At 35.2% G+C, this 14325-nt stretch overlaps 1 protein-coding gene across 1 annotated transcript in view; it reads left to right on the forward strand.

Annotated features, from left to right (window-relative positions):
• Positions 1-14325, forward strand: part of TTN (titin) — a 238144-nt gene that overhangs the window by 79843 nt on the left and 143976 nt on the right. The window contains exons 92-116 of the mRNA XM_058809603.1: positions 328-615; positions 770-1057; positions 1562-1852; positions 2549-2836; positions 3827-3919; positions 4042-4324; positions 4578-4758; positions 5114-5203; positions 5287-5554; positions 5652-5912; positions 6480-6689; positions 6798-6875; positions 6990-7016; positions 7696-7743; positions 8666-8722; positions 8861-8935; positions 9233-9466; positions 10089-10181; positions 10690-10767; positions 11450-11518; positions 12148-12234; positions 12477-12539; positions 12777-12842; positions 13189-13269; positions 13831-13908. Coding sequence (XP_058665586.1) covers positions 328-615; positions 770-1057; positions 1562-1852; positions 2549-2836; positions 3827-3919; positions 4042-4324; positions 4578-4758; positions 5114-5203; positions 5287-5554; positions 5652-5912; positions 6480-6689; positions 6798-6875; positions 6990-7016; positions 7696-7743; positions 8666-8722; positions 8861-8935; positions 9233-9466; positions 10089-10181; positions 10690-10767; positions 11450-11518; positions 12148-12234; positions 12477-12539; positions 12777-12842; positions 13189-13269; positions 13831-13908 — 3675 coding nt within the window. The remainder of the gene's footprint in view (positions 1-327; positions 616-769; positions 1058-1561; positions 1853-2548; positions 2837-3826; positions 3920-4041; positions 4325-4577; positions 4759-5113; positions 5204-5286; positions 5555-5651; positions 5913-6479; positions 6690-6797; positions 6876-6989; positions 7017-7695; positions 7744-8665; positions 8723-8860; positions 8936-9232; positions 9467-10088; positions 10182-10689; positions 10768-11449; positions 11519-12147; positions 12235-12476; positions 12540-12776; positions 12843-13188; positions 13270-13830; positions 13909-14325) is intronic.

Consider the following 14325-nt stretch of genomic DNA (forward strand, 5'->3'; position numbering starts at 1 on the left):
CTGACCACAGCTCTTCTGCGGCGTTACAACCCTCTGTATCTTCCATCCCTGTTCAGGATATTGCTTTGATTATTTCCAGTATTAGCAGTCCTGAGGCTCATTGGGTCTAAGATGAAAAAAAAGAGACCTCTCTTCCTGCAATCATATGCACAGGGCTCTTTACAACAAGTTCAAAATAAATGGTATGCTAAACAATACTTTTAACTGGAAGTTATGAGCAAAAATCCACCATACTCTACAGCACATTAGTCAGTGATTATTGATGAGTACAGCAAGAGGTGCGTGTCTTCTGGAAGACTTCACTGTGCAATACTTGTTCTCTTACAGAGCGTAAACTTCCTCCTTCTTTTACACGAAAATTAAGAGACGTTCATGAAACTGTTGGCTTACCAGTTGTGTTTGATTGTGGCATTGCTGGCTCAGAACCCATCGAAGTATCTTGGTTTAAAGACGGCGCGCGCGTAAAAGAGGACTACAATGTTCACACGTCCTTTGTAGATAATGTAGCAACCCTCCAGATTTTGAAGACAGATAGGAGCCTCATTGGGCAATACACCTGCACAGCTGTCAATGCTATTGGGACTGCTTCTTCTAGTGGCAGGCTTGTCCTTACAGGTTGGTGGGCTGTGAAATATTTAATGGAAATGTCTTAAACCTGAGTTTGGCTTTATGTATGGATTTAATATTGTACAAGAAATTCTTATTTCACACAGTTTTACAGTAAATTGAGATTTTTAAGTGATGGTTTTTTATTTCTTTGACTCTTCAGAGGGGAAAACTCCTCCATTCTTTGACATCCCACTTGCACCTGTGGATGGCATTATTGGAGAAAGTGCTGATTTTGAGTGTCACGTTTCTGGAACACAGCCTATTAGAGTCACTTGGGCAAAAGATGACCAAGAAATTAGAACAGGAAAGAACTATCAGATCAGTTATGTAGACAACACAGCCCATCTGACCATCTTGAGAGTTGACAGGGGAGATTCTGGAAGATATACATGCTATGCTAGCAATGAAGTTGGAAAGGACTCTTGCACAGCTCAACTGGCTGTTAAAGGTACTGAATAGATAATATGTTGTGTTTACATTTTTCTTCCTTCAGTTATAAATGAAGTCAGACTATTACTGCAAGACAACTTGGAGAAAACTTTTGGGATGTAGCCTGAGAGTACCTATCTGGAGATACCTATGAATCTTTTGTGGGAATTAGGAAGGATCACTAATAGCAACAGGAGGAGAAATAAAACATTTTCTTTGGCCTACTTTCTCAATAGGCTCTGGTCTATTTCGTTCTTAAGAACTTGACAAAACTCTTGGGGTTATTTAAATGGTGTATGACTTAAATCAATGTAAGATAATTTTTTTTCAAACAGGAAAACACAGTGACAATGACTGTAAGAGCAAGACTCCTGCTGTTTATCTTAGCATAATTTCACTTTAAAAATATATCCAGTTTAAATGAGAGTAAATATCAATTCCCCAATGTTCAAATTTTTCTTGAAGCATTGTCTTAGATTTTTCATCTCAAGATAGATTCATGGAATTTATGTTCTTTTTACAGAACGAAAAACTCCTCCTACTTTTACTAAGAAACTGTCTGAAGCAGTAGAAGAAACAGAAGGGAATGAACTTAAACTTGAGGGTCGTGTTTCCGGTTCTCAGCCTTTGACTGTTGCTTGGTATAAAAACAATCAGGAAGTCCATTCAAGCGCTCACTGTGAATTATCTTTCAAAAACAATGCCTTGCTTTTACATATCAAGACTGTAGAGCAATCAGATGCTGGTTTATACACCTGTAAAGTGTCCAACGAAGCAGGAAGCGTGTTGAGTACATCTTCTGTTGTTATCAGAGGTTGGTTGAAGTCTTGTTTTTCTTTGCTTCCTGCTTAAAAACCAATTTCTTTGTTTTATTTAGCTGCAATTATATAGCATATCTCTTATGACCTGGCTTTACTTACCTTAACAGCAGTGATTTGTCCAGAGATTCACATAAACCACAAAGTCAACAAATTCTTTTATATTAGTGATTATTTTTTTTCAAGGAGAAACTTCTTTTCCTGTATTTGCTATGACTGATTCAAAGTGAACATTGAAATCTTTGTGAAATTTCTGTTGAATTTTTAATCATTCTCCTTCAGTGGAGTAACAGGGGGTTAATGCAATGAAATCTAAGCTTAGGCAGTTGACACTGCATTTTGGTAGCATGACACTTCATCGTAATAGTCTTGCAGGAAATTGCAGGTTTATTTCTTTAAAAATTTTTATATAGTTTTGCAACATAACAGTGCTTTTGTTCTCATACTATTTTTTGCGTGTAAAAGGTTCGTGCTGAGAGGATAAAGATATTTCTTGCATGATTATATAGCAAATATGCTGTTATGCTCTCTTGATATTTATTCCATTTTATAACACTGTGATTGACATTCTCAGACTTCTGTTTATCATCCTCCATTCCTTGCCATCGCCTCCTTAGTAATCACGTGTATCTCTCTCTTGTGTTCTTGATCATACTTTCCTGAGTATTCACTCAAGCATTTTCGTATTCCAGAACCCAAAAAGCCTCCAGTTTTTGACCAACCTCTTCAGCCAGCAGCAGCAGAGGAAGGTGATACCCTGCAGCTTAGCTGTCATGTCCAGGGATCACAGCCAATCCGGATCCAGTGGCTGAAGGCAGGAAGAGAAATAAGAGCCTCAGACAAATGCAACTTCAGCTTTGCTAATGGAGTAGCTCTCCTAGAACTTGCTGCAGTTACCAAATCAGATTCAGGAGAATATGTATGCAAAGCTTCAAATGCAGCTGGCACTGATACTTGCAAATCTAAAGTGACAGTCAAAGGTACAGTAACATGGAGAAAATAAGGCATATGACAAAAATGTCAAACGAAACGCTATCCCACCTCTTTTTCTGTGGAACAAAAAAGTTAATAGTCTAATGACAAACAATTATTTACTTTTAGTTTTTTGTAAAATTGTAGAATCTGGTAAAACAGAGTATTGAACAATAATTTATATATAAATAGTGACATAAATGCTGAAAGATCAATGTCAAATCAATAGTACATTCCTACCAAAGAGATTAAAAAATTATTTTCTATCTAAACAAGAAATTTACAAAAATGCAAGCTAAATGGGTGAAATTACTTTGACACGTGTGTTTTATGGAAAGCATGTCAAAAGTGGTGTTTATTATAGGAAAATACAGAAGGAATTTGAACATGTGCCCTTAGAGGCTAATTGTTTTAAGACTATTACAGCCCTGAGACATTTTGACCTTTTAGCTGAAAGTAAATATTGTCTAAACATGAGTCCTTCTGTGTAGTTCTTGCTTTACCACTGCATAAAGGACACAAGAGCCCAGCAGTATGCACAATTCTTTTTCGCTACACGGTTAGCCACTAGGCTAAGGGCTAGTCAAAGAAAACCAGGAGAATTTAACAGATCACTGGTAAAAAAATGCAAGTAACTCTTAGGACATAATATCCAGAAATAGAATGAAAAGAGAAGACCTCACAAAAAAAACTTACCCATTTTAGAAAATGAGGCTTTATAATGGCATATCTATCTATGGATTCGCATCCATGGAGAGTATAAATGGCCTGAATGAACAGCACAGTATGGTCCATTGTGGAGAGTTTCATCTGGAAAGTAAACTGGAAGTTGGTTAAAACAATATGAAAATATTTTGCATTTTTACCTCTTGCATAGTATTTTGTTCCATCTCAGGAATGAATTCATTTTTTACAATTCATTCAGAAACATCATCACCTATGGACATTAACAGTTACATGAAGCCATCTACTATAACTCTCTGACTCTGTTTTTTTAGAAAAACCGGCAGCTGCTCCAGCAGCTAAGAAAGCAGAAGTGGAAGGCAAACTTTATTTTGTGTCAGAGCCTCAGAGTATCAAAGTCATGGAAAGTAAGAACTCTTTTCAAAACAGTACAATGTCTTCTATTTACCTACACCTTTTGTTTGAGATTATGTCCCTCTGTCATAAACAGCTGGAAAGACTTAGCTTCCTCATTTGCATCTTTCTGCAGAGACGGTTGCAACATTTACTGCAAAAGTTGGAGGAGATCCAATTCCAAATGTTAAGTGGATGAAGGGAAAATGGAGGCAACTCAACCAGGGAGGTCGCATTATAATCCAGCAGAGAGGAGATGAAGCCAAACTAGAAATAAAGGACACAATAAAAACTGACTCGGGCATGTACAAATGTGTTGCTTTTAACCAACATGGTGAAATTGAGAGGAGTGTAAACCTGCAAGTTGAAGAAAGAAAGACAGAAGTTGTTGAAGGGGATCTCAGGGCAAAACTGAAAAGGTATATTGAAAGTTTTTATGGATTAATTTGCTATCAACACAGAAGAAAAACTTTTATTGTGCATCTCAGAACAAGATATAATTTTAAAAATTTCATTAAATAGGAATTAATGTGCTAAAAATAAAAGCACCTGACTAGACTAAGCTAAAGGATTCTACAGCACAGAACAGCTCTGAGATGATTCAATATTTCATTAAACAGCTTTCTGGGAATGAAATGCTGTGTAGTTAACTTCTGTTATTGATTTGAATAGCACTCCAACAAAAAGAAAAGAGGAGGAAGAGCAACCTATTGATATCTTGGAACTTCTCAAAAATGTAGATCCCAAAGAATATGAGAAATATGCTCGCATGTATGGAATTACAGATTTCCGTGGCCTCCTGCAAGCCTTTGAGTTACTAAAGCAAACCCAGGCAGAAGAAAGCCACAGATTGGTAAGATACAGTGTGACTGCAGCATTGGTTTTCTTAGGAGTAATATGTTGAACAGACGTGTGTCCACACTGTGAAGCTCTGAGTTATGATGTGTGGAGAAATTTATGATTCCTCTTTAGATCTTTTAATGGCAGTTCTCAATTTCTTGCATGCTCAAATCCAAGAAGAAAAAATGGGCTTCTGGCTAAATAGGTTCTGTCTTCATAACTTGACTGCAATTGTTGGAATGGGCAGATTTCCTGGTTACAGTACAGTTACATAAAATTTGATGTAGGAATTAATTTTGTGTTGGGTAAACATGACAGCTTGACATTTAGTATCCTTTAATCTTTGAGTATATTCTGCATTTTTATAGGAAATTGAGCTCACAGAGAAAGCTCAAAGGGAAGATCAGGAATTTGATGAACTTGTAGCTTTTATTCAGCAACGACTCACACAAACAGAGGTAAAACATTTTTGGACTGATTTATGAAATATTCAAGCCTATAACAGGGAACCCTGAAATTAACTTAAACTAATATTTTCCAGCCTATTACTCTGATCAAAGACATTGAAAATCAGACGGTTTTAGCAGATGAGGATGCTATCTTTGAATGTGAGATTAAGATTAACTATCCAGAAATTAAACTGTCATGGTACAAGGGAACACAGAAACTGGACTCCAATGACAAATATGAAATTAGAATTGAAGGTGATCGCCACATACTGAGAATTAGAAACTGCCAGCCTGAAGATCAAGGAAATTTCAGAATAGTGTGTGGACCACATATTGCCAGTGCCAAGCTAACTGTGATTGGTAAGTTTACTTCTGAAGTATATATTTGAATTAGTTTACACTGTACTTATTCCACTCTCTGATCTCTGTTAAAATGTATGTTTTAACACGCTAATAGAACCTGCAGTTGAGCGGCATCTTCATGACACCACTTTCAAGGAAGGAAAAACATGCACACTGACTTGTCAGTTCTCTATCCCAAATGCCAAGTCTCAGTGGTATAGGAATGGGAGACCCATTAAAATAGGAGGGAGATATTCAACACAAGTCTCTGACAAATTGCACAAACTCATCATCAAGGATGTTAGAACGGAAGACGAGGGACAGTATACCTGCAAGCTTGACAGTCTAGAAACAACGGCAGATCTGGCCATTGAAGGTTTGTAAAGATATAGAATCTCTTTCTTACAATAGTGACAATTTCTGGGGGTTTCATTAGCAGAACAAATGAAAATAAAAAGAATTTCTGAAAGACAGATTCCAAAACTTGGAAACAGACTAAATAAGAAATTTTACTGTCCTTTCTCTTTGAACAACATGTGACATACTTGTGCAATTCAATTAAGTGTGTTCTTCACTAAACCATGATTGATGTCCCATAGCCCACAAGCAATCTGAGTTGTACTAGCTTCTATTTTCTTTGGGACTCTTATATTTTCCTTGGACTTTTTCTTAATTATTCTCTATCTTTATTTTCCTTAATAGCTTCTCTTACAAAACGTATCTGCACAGCAATCTTGTTATAGTTGAACTCTTACATCTTCTAATCTTCATTCTTATCTTCGTAGAAGATGAAATCCTTTTTTCTTACTCTACTTTTTTAAGATCTATCGGTATTATCTCATTAAAATTTAGCTACTTTGATGACAACAATGAGAAGGATACAGATACACTAAATGCAGTGGTGGTGCATAACAATTGATGTATTTTTTCTTTCTAAAAACAGCGGAACCAATTCAGTTCACCAAGAGCATACAGAACATCGTTGTGAGTGAACACCAGTCTGCAACCTTCGAGTGCGAGGTGTCTTTTGATGATGCAGTTGTGACGTGGTATAAAGGCCCCACTGAACTGAGAGAGAGTCCCAAGTACAGCTTCAGAAGTGAAGGTCGTTGCCATTATATGACTATCCACAATGTTAATGCAGATGATGAAGGTAAAAATGCATGAAACAGTTGTGCTGGTGCCATTTTTTATCTGCTTCTTTTTGGTCTGGTTTTAAATTATAAAATAATGTAAATATGAACATTCTTGGCTGCTGCAGGTGTTTATTCTGTAATTGCTCGTCTTGAACCAAGAGGAGAAGCAAGAAGCACTGCAGAGCTCTATCTTGTAACCAAAGGTTAGCAGATTTTCTAAATAAATTTGTGATCATAACCATGTACAAATTTCTTTGTTTGAAACATGATTCTGGAAAAATGAATAGTCCTAAAAGAAATCTAATATTCCTTTGCAGAAATCAAACTGGAGTTGAAGCCACCAGGTAAAGTCCTCAAGCAAGATTGGCATAAGACCTTGTCAATACTCTGTCATAAAATTAAAGCATTGCTCTGCTTTTTTATTATTTTCAAATCTTTTTTCCTGGTCAGAGTAAGTATAAACTACATCCTGAAAAAGTGTTCCTCATCCACAGACATGTGGAACTATTATTCTCATGAGAGTGGCAATGAATACTGAGACAAATCCATAATCAGTGACATTAATAGGGACCTTATTTTTTACAACATGGAATGCCTCATTCTCTAAAACACACAAGTTATTTTTTTTACTGCTAAGGAATAGAACAATGAAGATGTAGCAATTATTAGATAAGATCTCCTCTGTGCAGCTGAAAAAAATAACCAAGGAGATGAAATAGGTAAAAATCACCTCCTTATGATATGCAGTGATTTTCTTTTTTGAATGTTCTTAAGAGCCTACTGCAAATATTGCAATAATTATCTAGAAACATTACATAACATTGTACGGGCTGGTTGAACTGAAAGGTTAATACAGTTAGTTATCTATCAATTGGCTAGCTTATGCTTGAGGAGCAAGATACAATCCTTGTATGTTACAAAAAGAAAGATTAAACCACCATCAACTACTATCCTTGAGGAGAGCACATTGAATATTTTAATTGGTAGTATTTATTAAGTCAATTAAACATTTTGATTTTCTAGATGTTCCTGATGCCAAGGTTGCAGTTCCACCTCAGAAATCAGCTGAAGGTAGGGTAACAAACCATACTTGTTCTCTGTCTGCACTGAACCAGAAGGCCAGTGGAAACCTCAGAAAAATCTTAGCTCAGCCATAAGATCTAGTTAATTGTCCCTGAGAGCAAGACTTGACTTGGATAGGCTTCTTTGCTGTGTGGAAGGCAAAAACTCTACACAGGGAGTGGTAGGATTTAATTTAATTCCCTTAAAAAGAGAATTTTTAAGATTTTCTCTTTAAAAAAGAATTCTAATTCTCTTAAAAAGAGAATATTTTCTGTTATGTTTTCCTAATGGTCTGTTGTTCATATCACTTTCCTTTTATTTCCATCTTCCTCTCTGACAATTTTTTTTAATTTTCATCTCTTCTTTTTGCCACAAAATTATCTTTTAAACAAGCTGTCTGAATTTCTGCCTTTTGAAAAAATATTCTTTTAATTGTATGGGATTCTTTACATTGTATTTTTTACATTGTATTTCATGTTTTTGGCAAATGGTCTCTCCCCAGGCTCTGGTTTTGGACTATAGGCTACAGACAATATTTATACTTCTATTACCTCCAGTAATTTACTGTAAATGCCAGCAATTTGAACTTCTTGCGGTTTTTTCCAGGATAATTTGGTAAATGCTTGCAGTGGCAGCATGAAGGGAAAGATTTGATATTTAGATGAATTACAATCAGCAAAGATAGGAGAGTGATGGCAGGAATAAAAATAAAGCTGAGGACATTCAGGGTTCAAAAAAGTAGACTGAGGATTTCCACTCAAATTATATTTATTAAGCTCCTGTAAACTCTCAGAATAAGCACCATGTTTGCTTTTATTCTGCAGCTGCAATAAAATAATATAATCCATTTTACCAAACCAATATTTTTTTTTCATTTACAAGGAAATTTCAAATTTAAATTTTATTCTAAATATTTCATTTTTCCTACAAGCTGCCCCTATTCCCATTCTTCTGCCTCTTGTTCCACCTCCAGAGAAGAAAAAGCCAGGTAAAAGTCCTTACAGTATTTGAATACTATATTCATGTTTCATTATGGCAGCTGATTTTTGGATTTTTGTTTGTTTGGCTTTTTAGGAGTTCTTAAGGTTTTTTAATTCAAATTTTTAAATCTATTATTTTTAAACAGAGAAAAAGGTTCCATTAAAGAAAGTCCCCCAAAAGGTGGTTAAAAAAGCTCCTGAAGAAGTCCTGCCACCTAAAGGTAATTTTTTTCCTTTGTTTGTAAACTTTTAAAAGAGTAAAATTATCTTGTGGAAATAAGGTGTTTTGTTTTGAAATAACTTCAATCTATCACAATTGTTTGTTTTCTGGCCTTATGTTAAAAACACACATTTAAAATCCAAGCTGATCCAAGACTGCCTAAAAAATAGTCCCTTCTTTGAACCATCCGTGTGGGTGAAATACTTTCACTAAAAGTGAACATCCAATATGCCTTCAAATTCCACACTGTGATACCAACAATCAATTTATTTATTTTCAGTTCCTGAGGTGCTACCAGAGAAGCCCAAAGAGGTCAAAATAACATCCATGGCAAGGAGAGAAGAGATACACGAAGAAAAGAAAATACAAGAAACGCCCAAAGAAATTTATGAAGAATGGGAGGAAGATTATGGTGAAGACCATGACTATTATGTCAAGGAAGAGGGCTATGATGAAGGGGAAGAGGAATGGGAAGAAGCTTATGAGAAAAAAGAAGTGACTTATGAAGAAAGAAGAATAATTCGTGAAGAAGGTATTTGAATTATCATGTCATTTTATTTCTTCTCTTTTCTCATATTTATTATGAAGGTCCCAACATTTTGAAACAGGCAACATTTTGTTTTGTTTTGTTTTTGCTAAAATATTGGAACCATAATATGCTGACAAATTTTAAGTGGCACTTGATGATAACACAAGATATCACAAGGTATGGATGGAGACAGGAATTGATACATTAGAAGTTCATTGTCAGTTAACTTTGCAGGTCTTTGAAACCTAACATGAGTTAATAGTGAGTGGTAAGGATATGTATAGTTTTTAGTTTTTTGCCTATTTCTTCTATCATTTTCCTGTGCTCTTGATATACTTAAATGTTTATTGATTGAAGTTATGGCTGTATTTTTCAATTTCTTGCATGTTATAACTGTCTTGGGGATTAGTAACATGTATGCCTCTAGGAACAAAATTTGGCTCTGGTGAGAAAAATTAAACTTGGAGTTAAGCAAAACATTTTACTTCAACAATTGGATCTCCAAAACACTTTGTATGTTTTTAAAATTCATGAAACTATAATGGCATAACTAATGCCTTTCTGTTTACAGAGCCTTTAGACAACTTATTTTTTATCATTAAGTGATGTTTTTTTTTTTTTTAAGTGACTGAAGTTCCTAAGAAACCTGTGCCTGAGCGAAAACCACCAGCCATTATAGCTGAAAAGAAGGAAAAGAAGGAAGTAACTGTTCAAAAAGGTATGAATTTCCCACAAAACTAAGAGGAGTTAGATTAAGATATGCAGATTAAGATCTCTCATGCATCTCCTTCAAGATGAATGGTGCTGGTTATTCACATTTCCTTGGAAAGAAGAAAATTCTCATTATGTTGGACAGTGAGATGAGCAAGGGTCATGGTAACTCTCTTCTCCCACCTCATATTTCTGAGCTCTCTGCTCAAAGGTGGTTGAATCAAAACAAGAATTGATGGTAAAATCAAATGGAGCTTCAGTTATCCTTCCTTCACCCTGTGTATTAGCCTTGGGCATCGGTGTAAGTTTTAAGAAATTAAATGCTGCTTCTCTGGGAAGCATTTTCCACTTAGATCACTGCACGTCACTGTTCACCACCATTAAACAATGCACTGAACAGAGCCCCATTTTGTAACATCCTGAACAAAAAAACCCCAGCCAGCTCTATCTGGTTTGTATCCAGAAAACAATTTGCAAGATTACTTGAACAATAAATCTGTCTGAATTACTTGCAGTTGTCAAGAAACCTGTCGATGAAAAAGTGGAGGTAACCACTCAGAGGGTTGCAGAAGAAAAAGTCAAAAGGGCTGAGGGTAAATACTGTTATCTTAATGTTATCTTTCTGTGAAAGTTGTGCCTTTTGTTACTTAGCTGATCTGCATATGCTTTGTCTTTACTTAACATGGTCTGATCAATTTTTCAGTCTTTGAAACATCTAATAAAAGCTTCTGCTGAATCCTTTAAAAAGAAGATTTAAAGCTTTTTAGGGGAAAATACTAAATGCTAATATTAACTACCAATGCTTTAAGAAAGAAAGTGTGTTTAAAATTGCACTGGGTGAAAGAGTGTGTTTCATACTAAGCTGAAGATGTGAAATCCCTATCTTGCTCAGCTGGCCATTTTGACCCATCTATCAAGATACTTTGGTTAATTCTTTGGTTATGAAATAAATATGCACCTTTATTCTCTTAGTAGCTACTTCATTTTGTATAGCATTTCCCATTCTGCAGCAGGATTCTGTCAGCTGCAATTCAATAAGTATCAAGAAATTACCTGTGTGCTAAATGCCCTGAGTGCCTTTAGAACATAGCAATAAAAAGAAACAAACACATTCCTTATGTTGCTTTATGTGCTTCTAAGAAGCCTGACTTAGCTGATGAGTTAGATTGTTTGCTGTGTTTGTTGTATTTGCAACATCATTGACAGATTACTGTAGACTTATTTTGATCTCTTTGCCAAATGTTTGACTGAATAACAAAATTCTAACATCAACAGTTACCAAGAAAGTTCTGCCACCAAAACCTACACCAGCGGTCATCGAGGAAAAAGTTATGAAAAAGGAAGGTACAGATCAGCATCTTTGAATTGCAGTTTATACTTTTTTTCAGCACCCAATGTGTTTCTGTGCTTCTTTGGAATATGTGGGCCTGTGTGTATGTATCTGGATCCATAGAAGTAGTCATGCTGTGACTGCTCTCAGTGTTTAATTAGTATGTCTACCACGCTTTTGTTTTTTATGAAGTCTGTTCTTAACATATTTGTGGATAGTCTTTTGGTTCTCATTTCAAGAGCCTATGGTCACACTGCAGTGTGACTTAGCTTTTTCTTCATCTGTTCTGCTTGCTGGCCTATCCTTACATAATAAATAAAATTGTGTCCTCATGCCCAAAAATGTCTTTGAAGAACAACGTTTAGAATTCTTCTGATGTACTATTTGCAAAAGCCTGTGCATGCATTTTGTTTCAAATGTTTGGGTTAAAGGTGTCTGTGTCTTTAGTCTTTAACAAATACTAAATATTATACTTGTGTCCTTGTTCTTTGTTCAGTATTTTACAAAATGAATACTGACTGTCTAAATATGTCTAAGACTTTAATGTGCAATATGAATATAGACCTGATAAAAACTCACATGCTGACTACCACTAATGTGGATCTAGAATATTAAATACTAAAACAAAATCCTATCTTTAAAGTACCAACAGTAGAAAAATGGACTGTTTCAGAAGAAAAGATGTCAGTTTCTGTCCACAGAGAAGAAGAGTATTCATATGATGTTACAGGTATGTACAAAACCAAAAGTCTGTGTACCCAAATCAAAACAATCTATCAATCCTATTATACTTTCTTTTGATCTATTTTTATGTATGTCAAATTACATATTTAGACATATTGTACATTTGTCTTTCAGTATGCCTTGCTTTTTTTGTCCATTGTTTTATGTAGCATTAGTATTATTTAGCTTAACAGATGGAAATATTTCAACTATTTTATCTTACTATTGTTTAAATACTTTTCTTTAAAGAGCCAACAGAGCATGAGAAAACAGTTGAAGAAAGATTCTTTGAAGCTGTTTACCCAATTGAAGGTAGTTTGATTATTGATGGGAGTCTAATAAATATTTGTCTGCTTGTTTGTTTAATTTGACTCAAAATTCAGTACATGCTGTTCATTTTCTGGATTAATTTTTTACATATTAACATATATGTTTCAGTGATTATTGTGTTGTGTACACACATATTATCTTCTTGAAGTTTTTCAGATTTACTATGGACATTGATATTTCCTATCTCAACATTTAATATCTTTAAAATTCCTATTGTAGCGCATAGAGAGGTCGAGGAGGAGGAGGAAGTTGTTTCTACAGAACTGGAGATCTCTCATGTTGAAGGTGAATGTCTTTGCATCAACATCTGCTCTGTTTTCCTGAACTTTCACATTATCTGTCTGTAACACTGTTTACCAAAGGATAGCATATCAGAACTGAGATCTTTCAATTTCTCTATGGCTCTGCTGTCAGAGATTCAAGCCTTATTGCATTCTTATCTTATTCCTCTTCACAACTTTAAATAATCCCTTTAATAGCTTTTTGTGAGATGGGTTTGTTGTATCTGTTTGATAAAACAGGTTAGGTTTTGACCTTTATTGTTTGCTTACACACCATGTAAAGAGTAGCCAGCTGTGGTTTACCAATTATTTTAGCTGTCTCCTAAATGATCACCACCTATCTTTTAAAGTGCCTGAGATACCAAAGAGGCGTGTTCCAGAAGAAAGAAAGCCTGTTCCTGTGCCTAAAGCAGAAGCTCCATCAGCTAAAGGTATTTCTACTGCTCTAGTGAAAAAGAAAGAAGCAAAGCCCAAAGAAATTTTCTTTCTTTGTATTATTTTTCATGTTTTCTTGCATATATTTAGGAATTTACTCTCTATGTGTCTTTGTTTTGCACTATCTCCATATGCATTATTTGATTTTGCATTGTGTCTCTGTTGCACTATTTCAGTTTTTCAATTGTGCTATAACTTAGCTTACAGCTTGAATTTGTCTCAGCTTGAGTCCTTCTCTCTCTTAACTATCTTGTACTTATTATTTCTATTTAAGTTGTGTGGCTTTTTCAGGCAAGTGTAGAGTGTTTTTACTTCAAGAAAGTAAAATGAAAGGTGCAAATGCAGTGATTTTAACATAGGACATTTTTACTGTATCATTATGTCTTTCCTGTACTGTCCACATTTGTACACAAAAATACATTGTATTGTGTCAGTTGCAGTGCTCATCTCCTTGTCAAAGCACTGTCTCCATTGTAAAAAAACAATCTTGGATTATTCAAATCTGGATTAGTGTTCCAAAAACTAAAGATCTCTTACTTTAACAATGTTTCCCAAAGTGCCTGAAGCCCCTAAGAAACCTGTTCCAGAAAAGAAAGTTGCTGTTGCTAAAAAGGAGGTGGCTCCCCCAGCAAAAGGTACAGCATCTTTTGAATGTGGGCTTTAACCAGTTCTGTGCTATTGTCCCCTTTTCCTAACTTCTCTTATATTCTCAACACATATGATAAATATAATCTTTGTGTGTTATGTGTGAATGTCTGTTCTCATCTAAGGCATTCAAAAGCCTTGGAAGGATAGCCTAGATTAATTTTAATACCTTTAGAGATTTTGAAGGGCCTATAAAAACGGTGCCTGAAGAAAAAGGACATATTCCTTTTCCCAACACTTACTCTCTCCCAACACTTTCCCAACTCCAACAAGTGTGCATTACTTGTTGAGTTTTATTTTCCTGTTAGTCTGTATGTAAGCATGTTTGTGTTAGAATTTATCTTTTGTGTATAATTCTCTGTTCATCCATGAGATTTTTTTAAAACCTGGTAGTATATTTGAGCATC

This window comes from Ammospiza caudacuta, chromosome 8 (assembly GCF_027887145.1).
Source record: "Ammospiza caudacuta isolate bAmmCau1 chromosome 8, bAmmCau1.pri, whole genome shotgun sequence".
Classification (NCBI taxonomy): Eukaryota; Metazoa; Chordata; class Aves; order Passeriformes; family Passerellidae; genus Ammospiza; species Ammospiza caudacuta.